This window comes from Stenella coeruleoalba (genome assembly GCF_951394435.1).
Source record: "Stenella coeruleoalba genome assembly, chromosome: 19".
NCBI lineage: Eukaryota > Metazoa > Chordata > Mammalia > Artiodactyla > Delphinidae > Stenella > Stenella coeruleoalba.
In genome coordinates, this window is record NC_137165.1 from 6,929,108 (window position 1) to 6,950,885 (window position 21,778).

A 21,778-nucleotide genomic window follows, 5' to 3' on the forward strand; every position below is an offset into this window, starting at 1 on the left:
TAAGTGAAACCTCTACTGAGATACAAAACATCATCATCACCCCAGAAAGTTCCCTCATGCCCTTTCCCAGTCGGTTCCCACCCCCACCCCAGAGGCAACCGCTGATCTGATGTTTTTCACCATAGATGACTTTGACTTTTCCAGAATTTCACATAAATAGAATCCTAGAGCGTGTACTCTCCGTGTCTGCCTTGTTTAGCTCAGCATAACGTTTTTGCAATTCATCAATGCAATAGCGTGTTATTGGTAATCCTCTTCCCTTTCTTGCTACTCGTATTCCATTAATGACTATAACAGATTGTTTATCCATCCTCCTGCTGACTGCAATGATTATTTTAATAAAGGAAATTATCCTTTAATGAATTTCTAGTTAGGATGTTAAGAATCCACTCATCATCTGAAGCAGACTGGGTCTGAGTCATGGCCGTGAAGAGCCTTGTCTGTGAAATCAGAAAGCTCTGGTTTCCAAGTTCAGCTCCAGCTGTTCTAACTGGGAGCCCTCAGGTCAGTTACCGAGCCACACTGTGCCCTACTTCTCATAGCTGAACACTGGAAATAGAAATATCTAAAGGAAGTGAGATGCTTACTAGGATTAGAGCCGTGTGTTCACTCCTGTGCTCACTCATGTACAGCAGTAGTTAACAAGTGCCTGCTATTGTGACTTCGCTAAACGCGGGGAAAACAACAGGAAACAAAAACAGGCCCAGACCTCATAGTGCTTTCAGTCTGGTGGGCAACACCAAACAACTAACTGCATAATTAATTGTTTAACTGCATTGTTATCGGTGCTGCAAGGGGAGCTGTGACAGTTGCTGAGGGCACGTGACAGGGTCGCTCAAGGCGCTGAGAGTGGTGTAGGAGCCAGAGAGAGGCGGGCAGAGGGGAGCCTTCCAGGCGGGAACTGCCCACTGGAGAAGCCAAGGAAGGCTGTGTGCAGGAGGTGCTGCGCGTGGCAGGAGTGGGGAAGGAGGCGGACAGGGCATGCATAGAGGCGACAGGCTGGTCTTCCTGGACCGTGTTCCAAATGCAGGGCTTTACCCTCAGAGCCATCGGCAGCCAGGGCGGCGGGGCTGTCAGTGTCACACAAGACTGTTTACTGTTCCATCCCTCATGCTCAGAACTGCCTGCATCAATTTGAGGAAGGGACAGGGAGGCGGGTCTGCAAGCAGAAGTTTGAGATGTGTCTTATGCAGAGCCTGAGTGCGAGGAAGCTCAGAGCCTGCTGGGGCTGCTCGGGGGCTGAAGTAGCAGAAACGCATCTTCTCGCAGTCCTGGAGATGGGAGTCCAAGATGGAGGTGCCACCAGGGTTGGTCTCTGGGAGGTCTCTCTTTCTGGCTCGTAGACGGCAGCTTTCCGCCCTGTCCTCACATGGCCACTGTGACCACTGTGCGTGCACAGAGACGGCAAGATCTCTGACATCTCTTCCTCTTCTTAAAGGGACCCAGTCCCATCAGATTAGGGCCCCACCCTTATGACTCTATTTATGACCTCATTTAACCGTAACTATCTCCTTAAAGGCACTTTCTCCCAAGGCAGTCACATTGGGGGTTAGAGCTTCAATACATGAAGCGGGGGGGGGGGGGGGGGGGGGGGGGGGGGGGGGGGCGGGGGGGGGCAATTCAGTTCACAGCAGGGTGGGTGCCGGGAAACCAGTCAGGAGGTTAGGGAGGAAATGCCATCGGCTTGGACTAGCTGTTGGCAATGAAGGTGAAGGGACCCTGGACAGAAGAGTCTATCAGAACCAGTGGTGGATCAAATGAGGAGGGAGGGGAAGGAAGGTGTCAAGGGTAACTCCTAGGTTCCTGTGGGTGCAGTGAGCTGAATGGTGGCCCCCAAAAAGGCCCATCCACGTTCCACCCCCTGGAGTCTGTGGATGTGACTTTTTAGAAAAAGGGTCCTGCAGATATAACTGAAGATCTCGAGATGAGATGATCCTGCGTTCCCCAGGTGAGCCCAAGTCCAAGGACAAGTCTCCTTATAAGAGACAGAGGGGAGAAGACAGACACCGAGAAGGCAAGGTAAAGGGGCAGAGCCTGGAGTAAAGTGGCCACAAGGGGCCCCCAAAGCTGGAAGAGGCAAGAAATGACACACTCCCTGCTGACACCTCGATTTTGAACTTCTGATCTCCAGAACTGTGAGAGAATAAATGTCTGTGGTGTTAAGCCACCAGTTTGGTGATCATTTGCTAAGGCAGCCGTATGCAAGAAACGCAGAGAGTCACTGAAAAGGGGACAATGCCACTCGTGGAGGGAGGGAAGCCTGAGGGGTGGGCCCTGTGAGATAGAGGAAGAGGACGAGTTTAGGGTCAGAAATGCACAATTTGTGGTGACTGTTAAGATGTTGAAAGGGCAGCAGCCGGGCTCACGGTAAATACTCAATAATTGATAGCTATTGTCATTATTATTTACTTTTGGAACGCTCCAATATTAGAAGCGATGGCTCTCTTTAAGCATATCTGATTTTCCTGGAATCCTGGGATGGCAAACAGTTTGAAGCTCTGCCAGGACACAGCAAAGCTCAGCTCCAGGTCAGCAACACCCCTGCTGGGACCCACGTTATTTCCTGGTACAAAGTTCTGTTTGTACCTCTTCACCTCAGGCTGATACCAACATCATACCCACCCAGAAAGGCTACATCACAGCCACGCAGGTGGAGCCAAGGGGAGCACAGCCGGCCCACTGTGCCCTCCTCCCGGCAGTTGTTGGAAGCAGAAGCCCGCCACCTTGTGGACACCCACAGTTCTCAGCCCGGTCCAAACTCAAGAGAGTCAGGATTGGAGAAGAAGGGGGCTGCAAAGACACTCACCTTTTCCTACCTCCGAATACAGCTTCATCTAATCAGCCTCTAAAAGTCAAGGTTTGGGTGGAAAATCCCTCTGGTCTTGAAAATAGCTAAGAGATAAGCAAGCTGGCATCAAAGCAGGCCCTGAAGGACTGCCCCTCCAGCCTGTATCTATGGATGACCCCTCAAAGCCTCCCTCTCCCAGCTCTAGTTAGGAGCAACTACTCAGTGAAATGCTTCTCCCTCACGGGTGGGAGAGCTTTGGGCCTACCTTGCTCGCTGCTTCCATGAACCCATAGAACCCAATTCTGACTGGCAGGTCAGAGAGCTGGGGTCTTTCTCAACCAGTGTATTTAAAAGCTAGTCTATGCCTCAGTTTCTTCATCCATTCATTCATCCATCCATTTCTTCATCAATTCAATATCTACCTAATTGACCTGTTGTGGACATGAAATGAGTTAATCTAGACAAAGTGCTTAGACTATTGCCTCACCCAGCAGGCCCAATACCTGTTAACTAGTACACACTCCCCACTCCCATCAAACCCAACTTTCAGCAATATTCTTACAATGCCTCAAGGCATCCCCACTCACTGTTGGATACCATTGGTATCCAGGTATGCCAGGTACTGTGGGAGGGGAATAAAAGTAGGTAAGTTATAGTCCTTTTCTCCTGCCATTTGTGGGACAGTCCAGGAGTGTGGACAACACACGTACACACGTAACAATCAGTGCAAGGTAAAAACTAAGAAGTGCTATAAAAGCAACAAAAGCGAAGTGTAAAGAGAAGCAGGAGAGGAGGACTCTCATCCCCACATGGGGAGATAAACTGCTAACAAGCCCTGACCTTCCAGGGAAACCGCACGGAGCCAGGGAAACAGGGAGGAGGGGTCCCTACACGGGCAGGTGCCAAGGTGAGTCCACCTCCTCCTGCAGCCAGTCCTCAGCCATGAGGCCCAAACTCTTAACTATGTCCCCGCACCCAGCCCTGTGGTTCTACCCCATCGAGGTGGCTCATCCGTGCTGCATGGCGTCTTTCCTGGTCTCCTGCAGGGACCTCAGAGCCAAGCCCCCTGCTGCTCTGGGCTCTCCCAACACCAGGGATAAGCCAACCTCCCGAGGCGGCACCTCTCCAGCCTCCTCTGTGTCCACACATGCCCATGCCAGCCCTGGAGAGCTCAGGGCCAGTATCACCGCATTCACCCCTTCATCTTTCAGGCCACGCCCAAAAGTCATCTCCCCAGACAGTTTCTCGAAGCCCCTGATAGAGGTCCGATTCCCCTCGTTGACACATCTCCCCGAGCGGCCCTGGCTTTTCCTTCACAGCTCGAACTGCTGGGACCACCTGACTGTTTGGGTGATTCCTGTGAGGTCTGTAAGCTCTACAGAGCAAGGCCTGTATCTCTTCTGTTCACGGTGACGTAATCAGTTATCAGCTCAGTGCCTGAACGTAGTTAAGGCCTGTATAAATGTTCAGTGAACAGATGAAATAAATGACTCAATGAGTGCTTCACTCATTGAGGGACACAGTGATGAAGGGAAACACATGGAGGGTACCTTGAACCAGTACACATTCTCCTACTGGAGGTGTAAGGGGACGGCCAGGATTTCGAGGAACGTTGTTTGAGCCAGGTGTCTTTCAGTGTTAATCGATACGAGTAAACTTAGGGCTTTCATGATATGGTCTACGTTTTGCTAACAGGAGAAACCTGAGTCCTTCACGGAGACCAGATGGGTTTGGCAGAAGCAAATCAATCCCTGCCCTGGTGAGGTGCATGTCTGAGTTCAGAGACCTTAGGAGCAGCCGGTACAGCCCAGGCAGAGTCCCTCTGCTGTCCTATTCCAAACCCCTCCCCACCCCAGCTCCTCCCCAACACAGAACCAGCAGACTATGCGAGGGGGAACCTTGCTGAGCCGGGTGGTGGACAGAGGGAGGTGGACGGGCAACATCGGGCACGGGGCATGACTCTTATTCCAGCATCCCTGTCCCCAAACACATCATCTGGTGGCCATCACCAACACCCACGCTCAAGCAAGCACCTCTAGTTCCAAGTTCTCAGAGGACAGACGTCCGCATGCCACCCAGGCACTGTCGGGTTCTGGTGGAGAAGCGAGTCCCCCTTGCCTGGCGCCAGTGGCTCTGACTGCTCTCATGACGCTGCCACTGACCTGGCAGCCCGGGAGCAGCCTGGCAGGATGAAGGTCCCGCGTGCCGCCCTTTCGGCAGGGGGAGGCCAGCGTTGACAGGCCCCCGGTCCCTTCCAAACCTCCTCATCCCCGCAGCGTGTGACACCGCAGTTAAAAAGGGAAATGGAGTGAGCTCCCAAGCAGAGCTCTCTGGGATACTGGATTCACTTAAACTTATTTCTCACGACTTTTCAGGCTGAGCCTATGTTTGCAAAATCCGGACAAACATGCAGCGGGAGGATTTAGAGGATTTCAAGCAACGGCCCAACTACTGAATCGTGATTTTACAAGTCATCATTCTATGTCGTGAGTGACAGAAAGCGGACTCACACAGGCTTGTGTGTGAGGAAGGGGCTGAGATGGCTCACAAAGCTGCTGAAGGGTGGTGAGGCCGTGCCCAGCGGTCGGCGGGGCTGGACCCAGAGCCTCGCTCACGCCATGTTACCAGGTTCCTGCCTTCCTTCCCTCTGAGCTCTGCTTCCTCTACCTGAGCTCACCCTCCGAAAAAGCCTTCTCCTGGCAGCTCCAGCTTACATGCTACCAGTTCAACACCCTCAGCAAAAAGAAAGCTTCTCTTTAATGGTCCAGCTAGGGTTACCGGATTTAGCAAATCTTTAGGACACACTTATACTAAAAAATTATTCCTTGTTGATCTGAAGTTCAAATGTAACTAGGCTTCCTGTATTTTATCTGGCAACCCTCCCTCCAGCACAGGACTGAATCTGGGCAACCTGCATCACATATCATCCCAGACCCAATCGCTGTGGTCAGGAGGATGGGCTACGCCAACCGGCAGGCCACGGTCACCTGCCCATCTCTGGAAAGGCGCCAGCACGCCAGCCCTCCTGGTATACATGCCCTGACAGTGGGAGCTGGGTCCTTCCCCAGTAACTGGGATGCTGATCCTATAAGAAGGGGAATGAACCCTGCGCCAGCAAAAACAACACCTGTCCACACAGTGACCATGAATGCCCCAGACAACACTGAAAAATATAAACTGCAGGGGAGTTGCACAGCACACAAGTTTACAAAGCATTTTCACACCACTCTCTCCTTGCCACCCACACCTCCGTTTGGTTGGCAATGATCACTTCCTGTATTACTTTGCTAGGACTGCCATAACAAAGTACCACAGACTGGGGGACTGAAGCAACAAACACCTGTTTTCTGACCATAATTCTGGAGGATGGGAGGGCAAGATCAGGGCGTCAGCAGGGTTGGTGTCTCCTGAGGCCTCTCTCCTTGGCTTGCAGACGGTGGTCTTCTCGCTGTGTCCTCACGTGGTCTTTCCTCTGTATACGTCTGTGTGTAAATCTCTTCTCGGACACCAGTCATATTGGATAAGGGCCCACCCACATGACCCCATTTTAACTTAATTATCTCTTTAAAGACCCCATTTCCAAACTATCCCGGAGAGCGTACAGCAAGTCCCTTTCATGGTCCCTGCACCAAGCACGGGGCCAGGCATCCGGCAGACAACGTTCTTGAAATAAGCATTATTTGAAAGGAATGAAACAGAGAAAGAAAAAAAAAAATTCCTAAAGAGTTTTAGGAGATTTAGCGAAAAGGAGTGGAGCACAGGAGAACAGGCTCATGATTTGAAATGATAAAGACTCTTTAGAACAGCAAAAATGATGAGGCCTATGGATGTGTAAATGAGCCCCGGGAAGAAGTAATCAGAAGGGTAAATTACAAAACAGAAAAAGACCATAAAACAAGTGAGGAGAGAAAAGTGAATATTTCAAGTGTCTTTGGTTCATAAGAAATTCATGAGCAATGCGTGTGGAGAATTTGTTGGTTTTGGTGGTGAGAAAGAATTGTAAATATGTATAATATGTAAATACCTCTGATAATAAAAGCCCATGAAGATAAACTAGGCTGTCTTAAGAAAAGCTGTGAGCTGTATGAGATGCTAATGTAACTGTCGTCACTCTAAGAGATTACCATAATGCTTACAGGGCTTTGAAAGTTTCTGAGCTTTGGAAAGAAATGCATAAACACTTACCAGAAAGCGCGTACGCATACACACGCATACACACACACACACACACACACACACACACACGCCTCTATTTTTCTCTTTCCTTCTTTCCTCCCTCCTTCCCTCCCCTTTAATTTCCTCTGATTTTTTTTAAATGTGAAGAAGGCAGCTTTAGTGAAAACTGGCATTGGAGTTGCACCTTTTTGGGTTCAAATGCGACTTCCTGCCCCCAAGGACGAGCTGTGCGACGCTGAACCAGCCTCCCCGGCGCTCCGTCACTCACTCTCCGAGTCTGAGAAATGGGCAGATACCTACGCCTCTCTACGTTTGACGAGGAGCGAATGCGGGCCCACAGGAAGGCCCGACCGGCGCCCCTCCCACCCGGGCGCGCGCCGGCCAGTGGCCCCGGGACCGGACGACCGAGGGCCTTCCGGGGATCGGGCCGGGCGGAAGGAGGGGCCGCGGCGTGGACCGCGCCGCCCGACAATGGCGCCTGCGGCCGGGCGCGGGGCGCCGGGTCTGTGGCGCGCCTGCAACTGGCTCATGGGCGCCTTCTTCGCGCTGGCGGCCTTCGTGCAGGTCAGCGCCCCGGGCCGGGCGGCGGGCGGCGGGACCCCGGGCTCCGAGCTCCGCCCCAGGCCCCGTGCGGTGTAGGCCGAGCGGCCGGCGGGGTCGCAGGAGCCGGCCCTGTACGGGGAGGGCTGGAGCCAGGGTTGGTGATCCCGGAACCCGCACTCTGGCTCCAGCTGAGACAGGTGTGATCATATGGTCGCGTTTGCTCACATGCTGGAAGGAACTGGTTCGGCGCGTGTCCCTTTGCAGGGACCTGAGCAGAAGCGGCCCTGGCACCTTTCTAAAAACGCAGCCTGGGGGCGAGGCTGAACTCACGGCCTAGGAGAGGAAGCAGAGCAAAAACCCTTTGCAGCTAATTATCCTTCCAAGCCTGCTTTGGGGCCCCTTTGTGATAGCTTTCCTCATTCCTTGAGACTGGAGGGCGCTTAAGACACCCATTCTGGGCTTGGCTCGCCCTTTGTGGACCCCCTGTGCCCTTCTTTACAAATAGGTAGGTGTGGCTGTGTGTTCAAACCAGGTGCTGGGTTCAGCCAGAAGCCCCTTCCCCGTCACCATCGGCTACACACTATGTCATACTCCTCCTTGTATCCTCGGTCCCTACTGCAGCGTTTAGAAAATGACTGAACTGAATAAAGAGCAGACCAAATGCTGGAATGGAACATGACAGCATGTCGCTAATGCTGACGTTTTGGCATTCCAGGTAAATGATCCAGATGCAGAAGTGTGGATGGTGAGTAGGAGCTGCCTTCCCACACCTGAAAGAATTGTGGGGCTGCGTGAAACACGCAGGTTTATCTATTTGCCCTCCTCCCTGCTTCGTCTACTTAAAAACTTAGAAATCAAATCCTTAGTAAGTGCTTTTTCCTAAAATATTAGGAGAAGGATCAGATTGAGTAGTCAGAATTTTCCAGATATAGAGGTGCCTTTCAGCAGTATTCCCTTTGAATAAAATGGGCCAACTGAGGACACTTTTCTGAAGACACAGAACAGACCTCTCAAGGTTAAGTGAACCAATCCTCATGAATTTCTATCCAGAAACTCCAACAAACATTTGACGAGAAAATGGCAGGCTTGAGTTATGTGGTTCTGCTAATTCAGTGAGTTACATTCATAAAAAGTAATTAAAGCCCATAAAACCTACAGTATACATTGAACCAATGCTCTGATTGAATCATTTAGAGGAGGGGGAGTTCATTCCACACATTTTTAGATAGAAATATCTAAATTTCGGTTCTTTCAATACAGATATACAATACTGTACAATATCACTGATGAGATGATTTTAGGCTTTGGAATAATGTTGACTGCGTATAGAGTAACAACAAGTGAAAGCATTTGGAATTATATATAATGTAATATATATTATATATATATGGTTATAAATATAACCACATTCTGATATTCTTACTCTCCAGATTCACATGCCCCTGACTCTTCCTCAGCACTATGATCCATGTCCTTAGTTCCAAATGCTATTTCTCCTGCAGTTCCAAATATCCAGCTTAATGCCGAAGTTCCAAACGACTGCTACATCTGTCCACCTGTACGTTACAGTGGCTCCTCAGATACAAAAAAGGTCCTACCCAGCATCTTTCCCTCCAATGCCCACTCTTCCTTCTGACTCACCATTTCTGTTATCAGCAGTCATTCTGAGCCATCCTTGCTCAAAACCTCAGCCATCTCTAACATCTCTGTTTCTTACCACTGTCTTTGAGATCCCCTCAGAAAACAAAGAACAAAGCAATTCAACAAAAAACAATGTAGGTCTAATTGCTTATCTGTACGGTATCGGCACATTTTACCCTTCACCTCATGCTTGGATGATGTAATATGAATAATAATAAACACCAGGCCCCCAAAGACATCCTCCCTCACCCCCAGTTTAGCCCTCCATTCCTCCCACACGGACCCTTGTGGGTCCTTCCTAACTCTTCGAGCTGCCTCTAATATCTTCCATTCCTATAATACTCCCCATATATTGCTTCCTGCTTCAAAAACTTTTGTCATTTCCCAAAATGTCTAAGTTGAAACTCCCAACTTGGCATTCCAGGCCCACCACAATACGGCCCTAACCCACCTTCCCAACTTGGTCTGGGAAGCCCAGTCCACTTCTTGCCTTGCCCTGAGAATTCCTGTATGTCAGACTCTACTCAAGCTTCCAGGTCTATCTCAAATGCTATCTCACCTGCAAAATCTCTCTGCCTCTTTCCCATAAGTTCCAACCATCCTTCCTTTGAACCTTTACTGTACCACTAACTCATTCTGCTTTGCATTAGAGTTGGCTCTGTATATGCCAGCTCCCAGGGGTCAGAGGCCAGTTCCCTCTTCTTGCTGGTCCTTAGGGAACCTAGCATAGAACCTTTCTATGGCAGTTCTTCCCATACTGATTCTTGAGTGAATAAAACAATAAAGGCACAGATGAATCAATTATATGTTACCGGGCATTGGGGGCTGTACTGTACCTGACTGATTTCCATGTTCCCTACCACATCTTGCTTATGGAGGATACTTGTATCAGGATGCATACAGGAGCAAATAATAGAAAATCTGACTAGCATCAGGTTATAAAAATACAGACCATCTCACAAGAAGTCTAGAGGCAGGTGCTTAATGGTCAACAGTGTCATCAAGGACCTGGGCTTTCTGTCTTGCTTCTCTGCCAGTCCTCAATGGGTGGGTGATAAATCCTCTCATGTTTACAGAATGGCTGCTGCAGCTCCAAACATCTCATGCCCAGACAAGAGCATCCCAAGTAGGAAGAAACAAGGCAGGAGGCAAAACCAGTTTTCCTCCTGTGCTTTTCTCCCTTTCATCAGGGAGGAAATGTTTCCCAAGAAGCCCCTAACATGGCTTATGGTCTGGGATCCATTCTGCTTGGTGAGCACTCATACATAAGTGCTCAGACCCCTTAATCTATTAATCACAGATATCTGATACATTTGAATGCACATTTAAAAATCTCTGCCAAACATTTCTTATGGAGAGCACAATTAAATACTGCATGATGTGTATGTGTTTAACTTCTGTCTGTCTCGATGTCTCTGTTTCTCTCTCCCTCAGTAGCTAAGTCATGTAGTTCTTCACTAGGGGGAAACTAACCCCTTACTGCTCTAAAAGTGGCCCTTGGAACAACAGCCCCAGTATCCCCTGGGTGCTTGTTAGAAAAGCAGAATCTAGGGCCCTACCCCAGACCTCTGGGATCAGATCTGCATTTTAGTAAGATCTTCAGGTAATTCATATGCACACTAAAGTTTGGTCTAACCCTCGGCAGTGTGACTGTCCTTGCAAATGCTGATACTGGCTGATATTCTAGTCATCATTTGGGATGGAGTAGGAAGGATGAACATGGTCTGTAATCCAGATGCTTTCTCTCCCCAGGGTCAAGACAGACATGTTTTCATAGTGACAGCAAATCACTTAAAATGTTCAGCTCTGACAACTTCCTTATAAACTAAAGGTTTCTAACTAAGCATCACAGTTGATGTTAAGCAGCTACATCTCTGGGGAGGCCCCACGCTTCTTATAAACCTACCACCCCCTACTTGCCCTCTGCCCACACCACACAATAGGTTTTTCCAGAATCTGCCTGCTTGCCGTGAACGAGGCTTGAAAATAGGGCCTCTTCGGGGCCAGCCTTCCCAACTCCAAAGCAACTTACAACAGTTTCCAAAATGAAGGGCCTGATCTTATTGGGCACATCTGATCTGTACACTGTCATAACCTTTATGTGGTCTCACTCGCAGAGATGGACTATGGGGCTGGATGGTCCATGGAGCTAGACCCAGCAGGGCCATGTGGCTAATTATGGCTGCCCCTGCCCTGCTTTTCTAAGAGCATTTTTTGAAAAGTAGGGAAAGGCCATTTAGGCATGGATGTTGCTTGCGAGAGATTAGGAGGTCACTGTGTCTTGAGACCAAAACTCTGCTCAATGCTAGAGCTTGAAGATGGAGAAGTCCTTCCTGGAATAGCCTACAGTCTAGGAGGAAGGCAGATAGAATTACAGCCTGACACGGTAAATGCCATAAGGCAGAGGTCACCACTTCCTCAGCTGCTACTGAAAGCTAGAGGTAAGTCACGGAGTGTGGTGGCCACTGCTGTCATCTTTCTTTACTCCCTACACATCTCTGAACACCTCCTATACTGGGCATCCTTCTTTCTTTTTTTTTTTTCTTTTTTTTTTTTCTCTTTTTGGGCATCCTTCTTAACCCATATAATTTCCTCTTTTTCTGCTAACAGGTTGTGTATACAGTTCCTGCCGGTCTGACCCTGCTTGTTGGACTTAACCCTCTTGTCACAGGTATGAACCTTGGATTCTGAATGGAGATACAGCAAATCTGATTTCCTTTCAATGACGACAGTCTATCTGCCAACGCCCAGGAGAAAACTGGAGCTCTCCACGTCTCTCTTCTCCCTTCTGATCATAAGAGGAGGCGAATGCCAATCTAGATCGTCCTCACTCATCTTCAGGAAAACTTGATAAGGCCGTGCCATACTAAGACAGTCTTTATCAATTTGGAACCCAGGATCTCATACTGATGCGGTACAGCAGTTATGCCGTTTAGCCCCTGAGAGAGAAGGGCTTCAGTCACCGCGTTGACTTCTTAAGCCACCAAGCTAATGGAAGATGGGCAACAATCAAACTGCTAACCTTGTCTCCATACTTAGTGGTGCATCATTGTCTATTATGCATTTACTCTATACAGTTCTTCTCCCAGTACCACTCCCATTAGTCATTTTCTGATTTTGAATTCATTTAACGCCTATGGATCTGAACTGCTACTTTTGTAGAGAAACTGTCTATAATGTCTATAACAAATCTTTAGATTTTTCACTGATACATGTTGCTCTCTCTAATCTCCTTACGTACCATCACAGTAACTCCAGCAATTTCTTGCACACTTTTATATATGTTTCCTCCATCTAGGCTGTAAGCCCCTTGAAAGGATCATGTCTAACCCATCTTTGCCCAAGTCTAGCTTAAAGATGGCCAGGAATATGGCAGGTACCTAATGTTTGTTGAGTCAGTGAATGGCTCTAACACAGAGGCTTTATCATATGTTTGTTTTGTAACCTGCTCCTTGGATTCCTTACATGTATATCCCAGGTGAGTATACATATAAAAAATTCACTTAAAATAGCGGTTTGTATTGCCCACAGGCCACCTACCTCAGTTAGGGGCAAAATGTAGCTGCTTCACCTTTTATGGCCCTAAAAACTCAGTAAACCTTAGTTAGACAGTTTCATTCTATGAAACAGTGTCTTAGAGCAGAAAAAAATTTTTTTTTACATTGTTTACTAACATTCTCTTATTAATGGGGAATGTTAGTCCGGCAGGTTATTTGTCACTTTCTTTAAATCAGCTTCTACTAGTGGGGCTTGAAAATTCTCAGGGCCTTAGAATAAAGACTAATGATTCCCACCTGGGTGGGGAAAACTCCCATCCCCCAGATGCTCGGGCTCCTTGTACAAGGCCCCTAGATCTCTGTTTACATCTTCAAGGTGTATCAGTTAGGACTCCATTAGTTGCAAGCAAGGAACAAACAACTCAAATGGCCTATAAGATGAAGGGAGATGTACTGGGATCCTTTACTGAAAAGGCTGGGATGGTGCTGGCTTCAGGCACTGGTGGCAGCTCAGAACTTAAATTTGTCTGCAGTCTTAGTTCCACATCTACTGCACTTCAGCCCTGGGCTCCACATGGTAGCCCTGCCACACAAAGGTCACAGCTTCACCATGCTGGGTCCAACAGAATCTAGAAGCCACTTCCCTGATAGCTCCACAAAAGCTCAGAATGGAGTTGTTGGCCCTGATTCGTTATCTGTTCATCCTGAGACAAATCACTGTCACTGAGGGGATGGAATACATTGATTGACCTCACTAAGGTCCAGTTGTCTGGGACACATAGACCAGGAGTGTGGGAAGGGTGGATCCCCAGAAAAAATAAGGGTCATCATCATAGGAAGGGGAGATGCTGGACAATCAAAATAATAAATGTCCACTTAAGTTTATAAATACTGTTTTAACCTCTGTTTTAACCTTTTGATTTGAGGGCAAATTGAAACAAAAAAACGCCAGCCTTTTCTGAATGCTTTACTTGAAGGCAGATTATGGCAAAACAATACAAAGAGACCATTTTTCTCTGGGACGTGATTGCACGATTAACAGCACCAGGATATCTGTTTTTAGGTAACTTTATTTGGAAGAGTGTCTCTGCAATACACATATTCTTCTGTATCGTGTGGGCTGTTGGCTTGGCGTACAACCTCTTGCTTCATACAAAACAGAACATCTTGCATGAGGAAGAAGGCAGGTGAGCAGTGATTTTTTGCTCTTTGGAAGGGGTGGGGAAGAACTGAGAAATCTGTTCCTTTATGACACCTTATCTGTGCATGACGATGATTTAATTCCCCCAACACCATAAGGAGCAGGGAAGATATTATCTCCTTTATAAGCTGAAGAAACTGAGGAAATGATAGAGCCAGCATTCAAAGCCAGCACTGCCTACCAAACCTGTGATCACTGCTACACGTTGCATTATATTATCGTCGGGCAGTTGGACCCTGACCCCCTTGTAACGAGCAAGGATCGCGTACAGTAACATTCAGTCCAGTCTAATGAGGTGAAAACTCCATCAGCCTTTGGATTCAGTCCTGGTTCAAGCCAGAATCTCATTTACACATGTGATCAGCCCCATCAGAGGTCAGCCTCTGCCAGCCTTGCCCTTATGTATCTCATGTCGTCTCCTCCTTTTGTCACCACCATTGGCTCTTGTTTTATCACCTCCTCCTTTGCTTCCTCCCACCCTTGACTCCCTGGTCTCACGAATAGCCCCCCTCCTTTCCTTTCTATCCCACTGGTAACGTCTGCCAACACCAAAATTGAGAGACCTGTAGCTTAAGTCCCACTGGTGAGGTGCTGCTACATTATAGGCCCTAATCTTTGGAAAACTACATCAGGTTGGGTCAGTTGATGGGAATGTGGACCAAATGGTTTCAATCACCTCCACCAACCTGAAGCCCATGAGGCACAGTGAAATCCAAGTGGGGGCTTCTGGTGGTATTTGGCCAAATACTATTATTTTCTACGCTATGTAAAAGATACAACCTTTTAACACATATTTCTAGAAGCATATACCCACCCCAAAATCATTAGACTCACACTACAAGTCATTCCACTCCACTAAGACGTGACCCAGTCTCCTGCAATCTGTGCTTAAATTACTGATTTGAGCTCAACCTGCCTAACAGTGACCCCTCTAACACAATGTGAAAAGAGTGCCTGATCAAATCTGGGATTGTCTTCTTGGTTGTGGTATTCCTCCCCGTGACATGAAGTAAGTGATTTATATATGTTTTTGTTTGTTTTTTGTTGTTGTTTCTCTGTTCACCTATAAATTGGGGAACAGTCATGAAGTTCTTATCTGCCTCATAAGATGAAATTTATTTTCATATAGGGCTTTAAAAGGTCTGAAAAAGTAATTTATGAGTCATGGTTAGACGTGAAAATATTTTGTACATGCTATATATCTTGGAGGAAGTCATCAGACAGTCAGCAGAATCAAGTGTCAGGGAGAAAATGACACTTTGCAGCCACTTCAAAATATGAAATCTATGCTATTTTATAGGGAGCTCTTTGGTCTGGTGATTATCACAGCATGGCTGAGCCTGTGCCACAGCTCATCAAAGTAAGTTTTCAACTCAACTGTTAAAATCAGATGCGTTTAAGGTTGGTCAGATCAAGTAGGTAAGTGAGAATATTGACACAACTGGAAACAGGAATCTTTTGAGAGAAATCTTTCCTTTTCGCAAGGGAAGCTAGCAAGAGTTGGTTCAGTGTTTCATGATCATTCATACTTTTATGAATACCACAGTTTCCTGTGTCATCACAGGTAGTTGCCAGTCTATTCTCCAGAGAGAAGGGAAGTGATCTGAAAAGGATCCTTGGATATTTAGGAAAAAGTGAATAGCAAACAAAATATAAAACTGTGGGTACATGTAAGTGAATATTAACTTTATAAAACAATAATAGAAAAAAAAATACATGACAACCGTAGCATATAAGCTGGAAGGGTATAAATGGGGCTAAAGTGCTCTAAGGTCCTTGAATTATCTGGGAAGGGTAAAAGTATCAATTTATATTAGATTTTGATAAGTCAAGGATTCATGTGGTAATCCTTAGGGTAACCACTGAAAGAAAAGGAGTACAGAAGGCAGGAAAGGAGAAGAGAAAAAGAACAGATGGGGAAAATAAGAAGCAGATGTTAAGACAGAGAATTAAACTCAAATATATGAGAAACTACATTAAATGTAATTGTTCCAAATATTCCAATAAAGATTTTCAAAATGGATAAAAGATTAAAAACTAAACACTGCTTACAAAAGAGAACACAAATATACAGAAACACTGAAAGTCAAAAGATAGAAAAAACATACTATACAAGCACCAATAAAACGGAAGCCAGTATAGATAGTTTAATTTTAAAAAGTAGATTTTAAGGTCAGCATTAGAAAAAAGGAGGACTTTTTGGCAATTAAAAAAAATTCTGCTTTAATTTTTTATTTTGAAATATTCAAACACATTCAAAAGCAGAGACTAATATAATGAATCAGATGTACTCATCACCCAGCTCCAACAACTATCATTATATATCCAATCTTGTATCATCTATCACTGTCCTAATTATTCTGAAATAAATCTCAAACAACATGTTGTTTTATGTTTTATATATTTCAGTATGTATCTCTAAAAGATAAGCACTTAAAAAATAACCACTCTACCATCATCACACACAAAAAGTAAAACAGTAATTCCTCAGTATTATGAGTTTTCCAGCCAATGTTTATATTTTCACAATTGTATTATAAATGCTTGTTCCTCTGTGCTTCATGTTTCCTATAAATTTGTGGTAAGATCTAGAAACTTGGCCAGATTCTGGTCGTCTTCTTCTTCTCCTCCTTCTCCTTCTTCTTCTTCTTACCATCATCATCACTAAGCAAGACCACTTCATGGGTGGTGTTATGTACTTCCATCATAATGTGCATAACACCTAGCTGTTTCTCTTTAATGTTAATATAAAATCTTTGATGATCACTGCCTAAATCCACTAATTCATTTGAGTTGCAAAATGGTCATAATCTAAGTATACCATTCCTTGATTATTATCTGGAAAACTTCCACTTATCAATTCTTGGACTACTCAGACACAGATCATAAGAGGAAAAGGAGTTGACTCTCTTAATTCACCAGTTTTCAGAATAATGAGTTTTTCTTGCCTGGGCACCTTCCAAAAGTGACCAATAGTTTTGTTTATTTAATAATACCATTATAAAGTCATGGATTTCAAGATATTTGATGTTTCTCAGTCCATGGCAGTTGCTGAAACTGTCTCATCTTTGACCAGGGGCACTTATGCAGGTTGGCACCAGAACTCTGTTTGACACGACCCTAGTAAACGTTGATTGCTTCCTTGCTTTCTGGTATGACAAAATGTTCCAAGCTAAGATTATACATTTTATGCCCCAGACCTGGAATCAACCATTTTTCCAAAAAGCCCTCATTACTTTCAGTAGGTAATAATGGTATTTAGAGGTCACATTCTGGGCACAAATGGTGCTCACTGCTACTGGGTTGAGTTGGGTTCTTTTAGTGGGCAGAACTAGGAAAATTCACGTTATGTGTGCATAGGTATGTATATATATGTATGTGTGTCATAAATATATATATATACACATATGTATATGTGTGTGTATTACATATATAAAGAGATATATATATTTTTTTTTACATATATAGTTAAAGATAAAATCCCTTATGAGTTCATATCGATCCTAGAATTCAAATTCAGGAACACAAGTTTTCATCTGACCTTATCAGCAATCTTAAATCTGTATTTACTTTTAATCATGTCAAAAAATCTCTAGTCTCAGTGACCTGAACATAACTCATCTGACTCATCCCACAATACAAACACAATCTCAGAATAACAATATAATTACTGAAAATAGGTATTTTGTGTTGCTGTTTCTAGGGAACATCTCTCTAAGGGATGTACATTCAAATTACTTGGAATAGTAACTGTGTGCTAATCCCACCAAGTGAATAGACAGTTAAGTTCATTTATTTCATTTTACTTTCAATTTCTAGGGATACTTTATTAAAAATATATTAATTTTGTTTTATAATTATATAAAACATCTACGTGGTTCCAAAGTCAAATCTACAAGACAGAGTACCTTCAAAGAACTCTAACTTCTCTATCTCCCAACCCTATGTCCTCCCTTTCTCTATAGGTGAAACTTTTTTCAACTTTATGGTTCATCCTTCCATGGTTTCTATTTTTTTTTTGCGGTACACGGGCCTCTCACTGTTGTGGCCTCTCCCGTTGCGGAGCACAGGCTCTGGACGCACAGGCTCAGAGGCCATGGCTCACGGGCCCAGCCGCTCCGCGGCATGCAGGATCCTCCCAGACCGGGGCACGAACCCGCGTCCCCTGCATCGGCAGGCGGACTCTCAACCACTGCACCACCAGGGAAGCCCCCTTCCATGGTTTCTTAATGGAGCAAATACGTACATTCATTGGTATTCCTGCTTGTCTTAGCTAAGTGGTAGCATATTATACACAACTGTATTCTTGATTTCCCCTTACTACATCCTGGAGATCACCCTGTGGTATATAAAGACTTTCCTTATTCTGCTGATAGGTCCACAGTATATTCATCCAGTCCTCTACTGTTCAGGTTGTATCCAATCTTTTGTGATTCAAAATAGTGCCAACAAAGTGTATTGTCAAATTTTTGAATTTTTACTAATTGGATAGTTGAGAAATGGGTAGTTTTCATTTGTATTTCTCTTATTAGGAGCAAAGGTAAGCATATTTTCATATGATTAAGAGCCATTTGCATTTTTTTTTCTATAAATATTGGTTCATCTCTGAGAGTATAGGTTTAACCAATTTCTAAGGTTGTTGGTCTTCTCTACTTTTAGAAGCTCTTTACATACTAGGGCTATTAACCCTCTGTCTGTGATATAATCTGAAAAATTTATTTTGCAGTTTCTTATTGTCCTTTTACTTTGCTTATGCAAAGTACACTTTGCCATGAAAAAAAAAATTTTTTTTAATGTGACCAAATTTATCGGTCCATTCCCTTATTGCTTCTGGATCTGGAGTCATAGTTAGGTAAACTTTCCTTCCTCTCAGGTTGTAAGTAACTTACCTAAGTTTTCTTCTAATACATGTATGGTTTCATTTTTACATTTAAATCTTTGACCGATTTAGAGTTTATCCTAGTGTAACAGCAAAAAGAACGGATCCAATATTATCTTTTTCCTTTTTGGCTCTCTGCTGATCTCAACACCACTTATTAAAAAGCATACATAACTAATAACATAGCCTCAAAATAGATAAAATAAAAATGGACAGAACGAAAAAGAAAAACTAAAAAATTGACAATCATTTTGGGAGACTTTAATACACTTCTTTCAGTTACTAACAGAACAAGAAGATTTAAAAAATCAATAAAGATATAGAAAATTTGAGCTACACAATAAGAAACTTGACCTAAAGGACATATATAGAATACCAGCACCAAGAATGGCAGAATCCACTTTTTTTTTCAAGTAAACGTTGAATATTTGCAAAAAGACTTTATGTTGAGCCATGAAATAAGTTCCAACAAATTTCAAAGAACTGAAATCTTATAGAGTACGTTCTTTGACCACAGTGCAACTAAGCTAGAAATCATTAACAAAAATAATAATCAGACAACCACTGTATGTTTGGAAATTAGGAAATGTATTTCCAAATAACATTTGGAACACATCACAATGAAAATTAGAAAATATTTTGAACTGAATGATAAGGAGACGACTACATATTAAAATTTGTGGGATGTGGGTAAAACGCATGCTTAGCATTATATACATATATTAAATATGTATATTTAATATACATATACATATATTATAGCATTAAATACATATATTAAAACAAAACAAAACAAAACAAAAACTAGGCAGGCTGAAAGTCAATGAGGTAAGCTTCGAAGAAGTTAGGAACTCTCCAGTTCAAGAAGTTAGTAAAAGAACAGTAAATTAAGCCCAAAAAAACAAGAAAATAAATATAAAAGCAGAAACCAATGAAAGGAAAAAATCAGCATTAAAAAATAAAGGAGTAAGAGGGACAAATATTCATTCTCTGAAATGATTAATAACACTGATGAACCCTGGCAAGGCTAAAAAGGGAAAAATAATTAAAGTGAGAGCAAGGAAAGGATGGCACAAAAATAACTAATCTCGGATGAAAAAGACAAAGATATTTACCCATGTAACAGACACTGCAAAAATCATAAGAGGATATTATGAACAACTTTTTCCCAATAAATTTGAAAATGTAGATGAAATGGACAAATTCCTTGAAAGATACAATTTACCAGAACTGACACAAGAAGAAATACTCAGAACGGTCTCATAACTATTAAAGAAATTGAGGGTATAATATAAACTTTTCTTAAAAGAAAACTCTAGACCAAATGGCATAACTGCAGAATTCTACCTAACATTTAAGGAAGGAATAATGCCAACCTTCAACAGACTCTTCCAGAGAACAGAAAAAGAAGAAATATTTTCCAGTTTATTTTATGAGGGCAGAAAAATCTGGACACCAAAAGTTGACAAGAACATTACCCACCCCCCAACCAAAAAAAACGAAAGAAAAAGGAAGTTACACAGCAATCTCACTCATGACCACAGATGGAAAAACCCTAAACAAAATATTAGCAAAAAATAAAAAACATTAGCAAATCAAGTCCTGCAATTCATGACCCAGCCACCAAGTTGTGTTTATTCTAGGAATACAGTTAGTTTAACATTTGGAAACCAACCAGTGTTTTTCACTACATTAACAGAATGAAAGAAGAAAATAAACTATCTTCTCAGCCTATACAAAAAGAGCATTTGATAAAATTCAACATCCATTCATGATAAAAGCTCATAAAAATTGATTTAAAAAGGAACTTACCCTGTTAAAGGGTATCTATACCACAGCATGATACTTAATGGTGAGCAGCTGAAAACTTTTCCTCTGAGATCAGGAATGAGAAGTAGCCACTGTTGCCACTAGTTCTACTCAACACTGTTCTATCTCTTGTCCTAGCCAGTACAGTAAGGCGAGAAAAAGAAATAAAAGCCCCCAAGGATTGGAAAGGCAAAATTAAATTTTCCTTATTCACAGATGACAAAATCACATATGTAGAAAATTTCTAAACATCTAAAAAGTTATTCAAATAAGTGAGTTTAGCATGATGGCTGGATACTAGGTCAATATACTAAAATCAACTATTCTTATCAGCAAGTAACAGAAAATGATAAAAACAAAAAGTTATCATTTATAGCATCAAAAAATCAACTCCCCAGCAATAAATCTAGCAGAGATGTGCAAAATCTCTGCATACAAAACTATAAAACATTATGGGAGAAATTAAAGACCTCAATATTAAAATAAAGAACACCTAAATAATTATCCTATGGCAGTATAAGATAAACCCATACTGGAAAAATAAATGAATGAAACAACAGAATCTAGAAACAGATCATATATATATATATATATATATATATGTATGTATATGGCCTTTACTTAGGACAATGGTGGCACTCCAGGGTAGCAAAGGAAGGCAATCTTTTCAATAAATAGTGCTGGAGCAATTGAATATCCATATGGAAAAAAGTGAAACAACCCCTACACCTTAAAACTTTCACAAAAATCAGTTCTAGGTGGATTATAGATCTAATGTGAAAAGCAAAACAATAAAACTTTTAGAGAAGATAATCTAGTATCCTTAAGACCTTGGGGAAGAAAAGTTTTCTTAAACAGGACACAAAAATCATTATGTAAAGATCCATTTTAACATTGCTTTATCAGTGACCTTCAACTGAGTCACTGAAATGCAGAATTATAAATGCAGAAATAAGAATTATATTTCAATTTAAAAAATTAAAAAGACCGTACAAAAATGTAATGATGTGTTTTAGTAAAATCAATCTTCATATTCGTTACCAAAGCAATTCATAATTTTTATTGGATTGTTATTTATAATAATTTTTGTGTGTCTTTATAGGAATCCAGTTGGTGGAAGAATTCAGTTGGCTATTGCTATCATAGTTGCTCTTTTCCCATTTATCTCATGGGTCTATGTATATATAAACAAGGAGATGCGGTCCTCCTGGCCAACTCACTGCAAGACAGTAATTTAAATGAAG

At 43.5% G+C, this 21,778-nt stretch overlaps 2 protein-coding genes across 10 annotated transcripts in view; one reads left to right on the forward strand and one right to left on the reverse strand.

The window, feature by feature from the left end:
• The window catches only part of ADPRM (ADP-ribose/CDP-alcohol diphosphatase, manganese dependent), a 388,290-nt gene that overhangs the window by 351,524 nt on the left and 14,988 nt on the right, over window positions 1–21,778 (reverse strand). The window lies entirely within an intron of this gene.
• Window positions 7,037–21,776, forward strand: TMEM220 (transmembrane protein 220). The gene is made up of 6 exons (XM_079903903.1): window positions 7,037–7,528; window positions 8,223–8,252; window positions 11,759–11,819; window positions 13,709–13,832; window positions 15,147–15,206; window positions 21,637–21,776. The coding sequence occupies exons 1-6, from the start codon at window positions 7,163–7,165 to the stop codon at window positions 21,770–21,772; spliced, it is 777 nt and encodes a 258-aa protein (XP_079760029.1). The 5' UTR covers window positions 7,037–7,162; the 3' UTR covers window positions 21,773–21,776.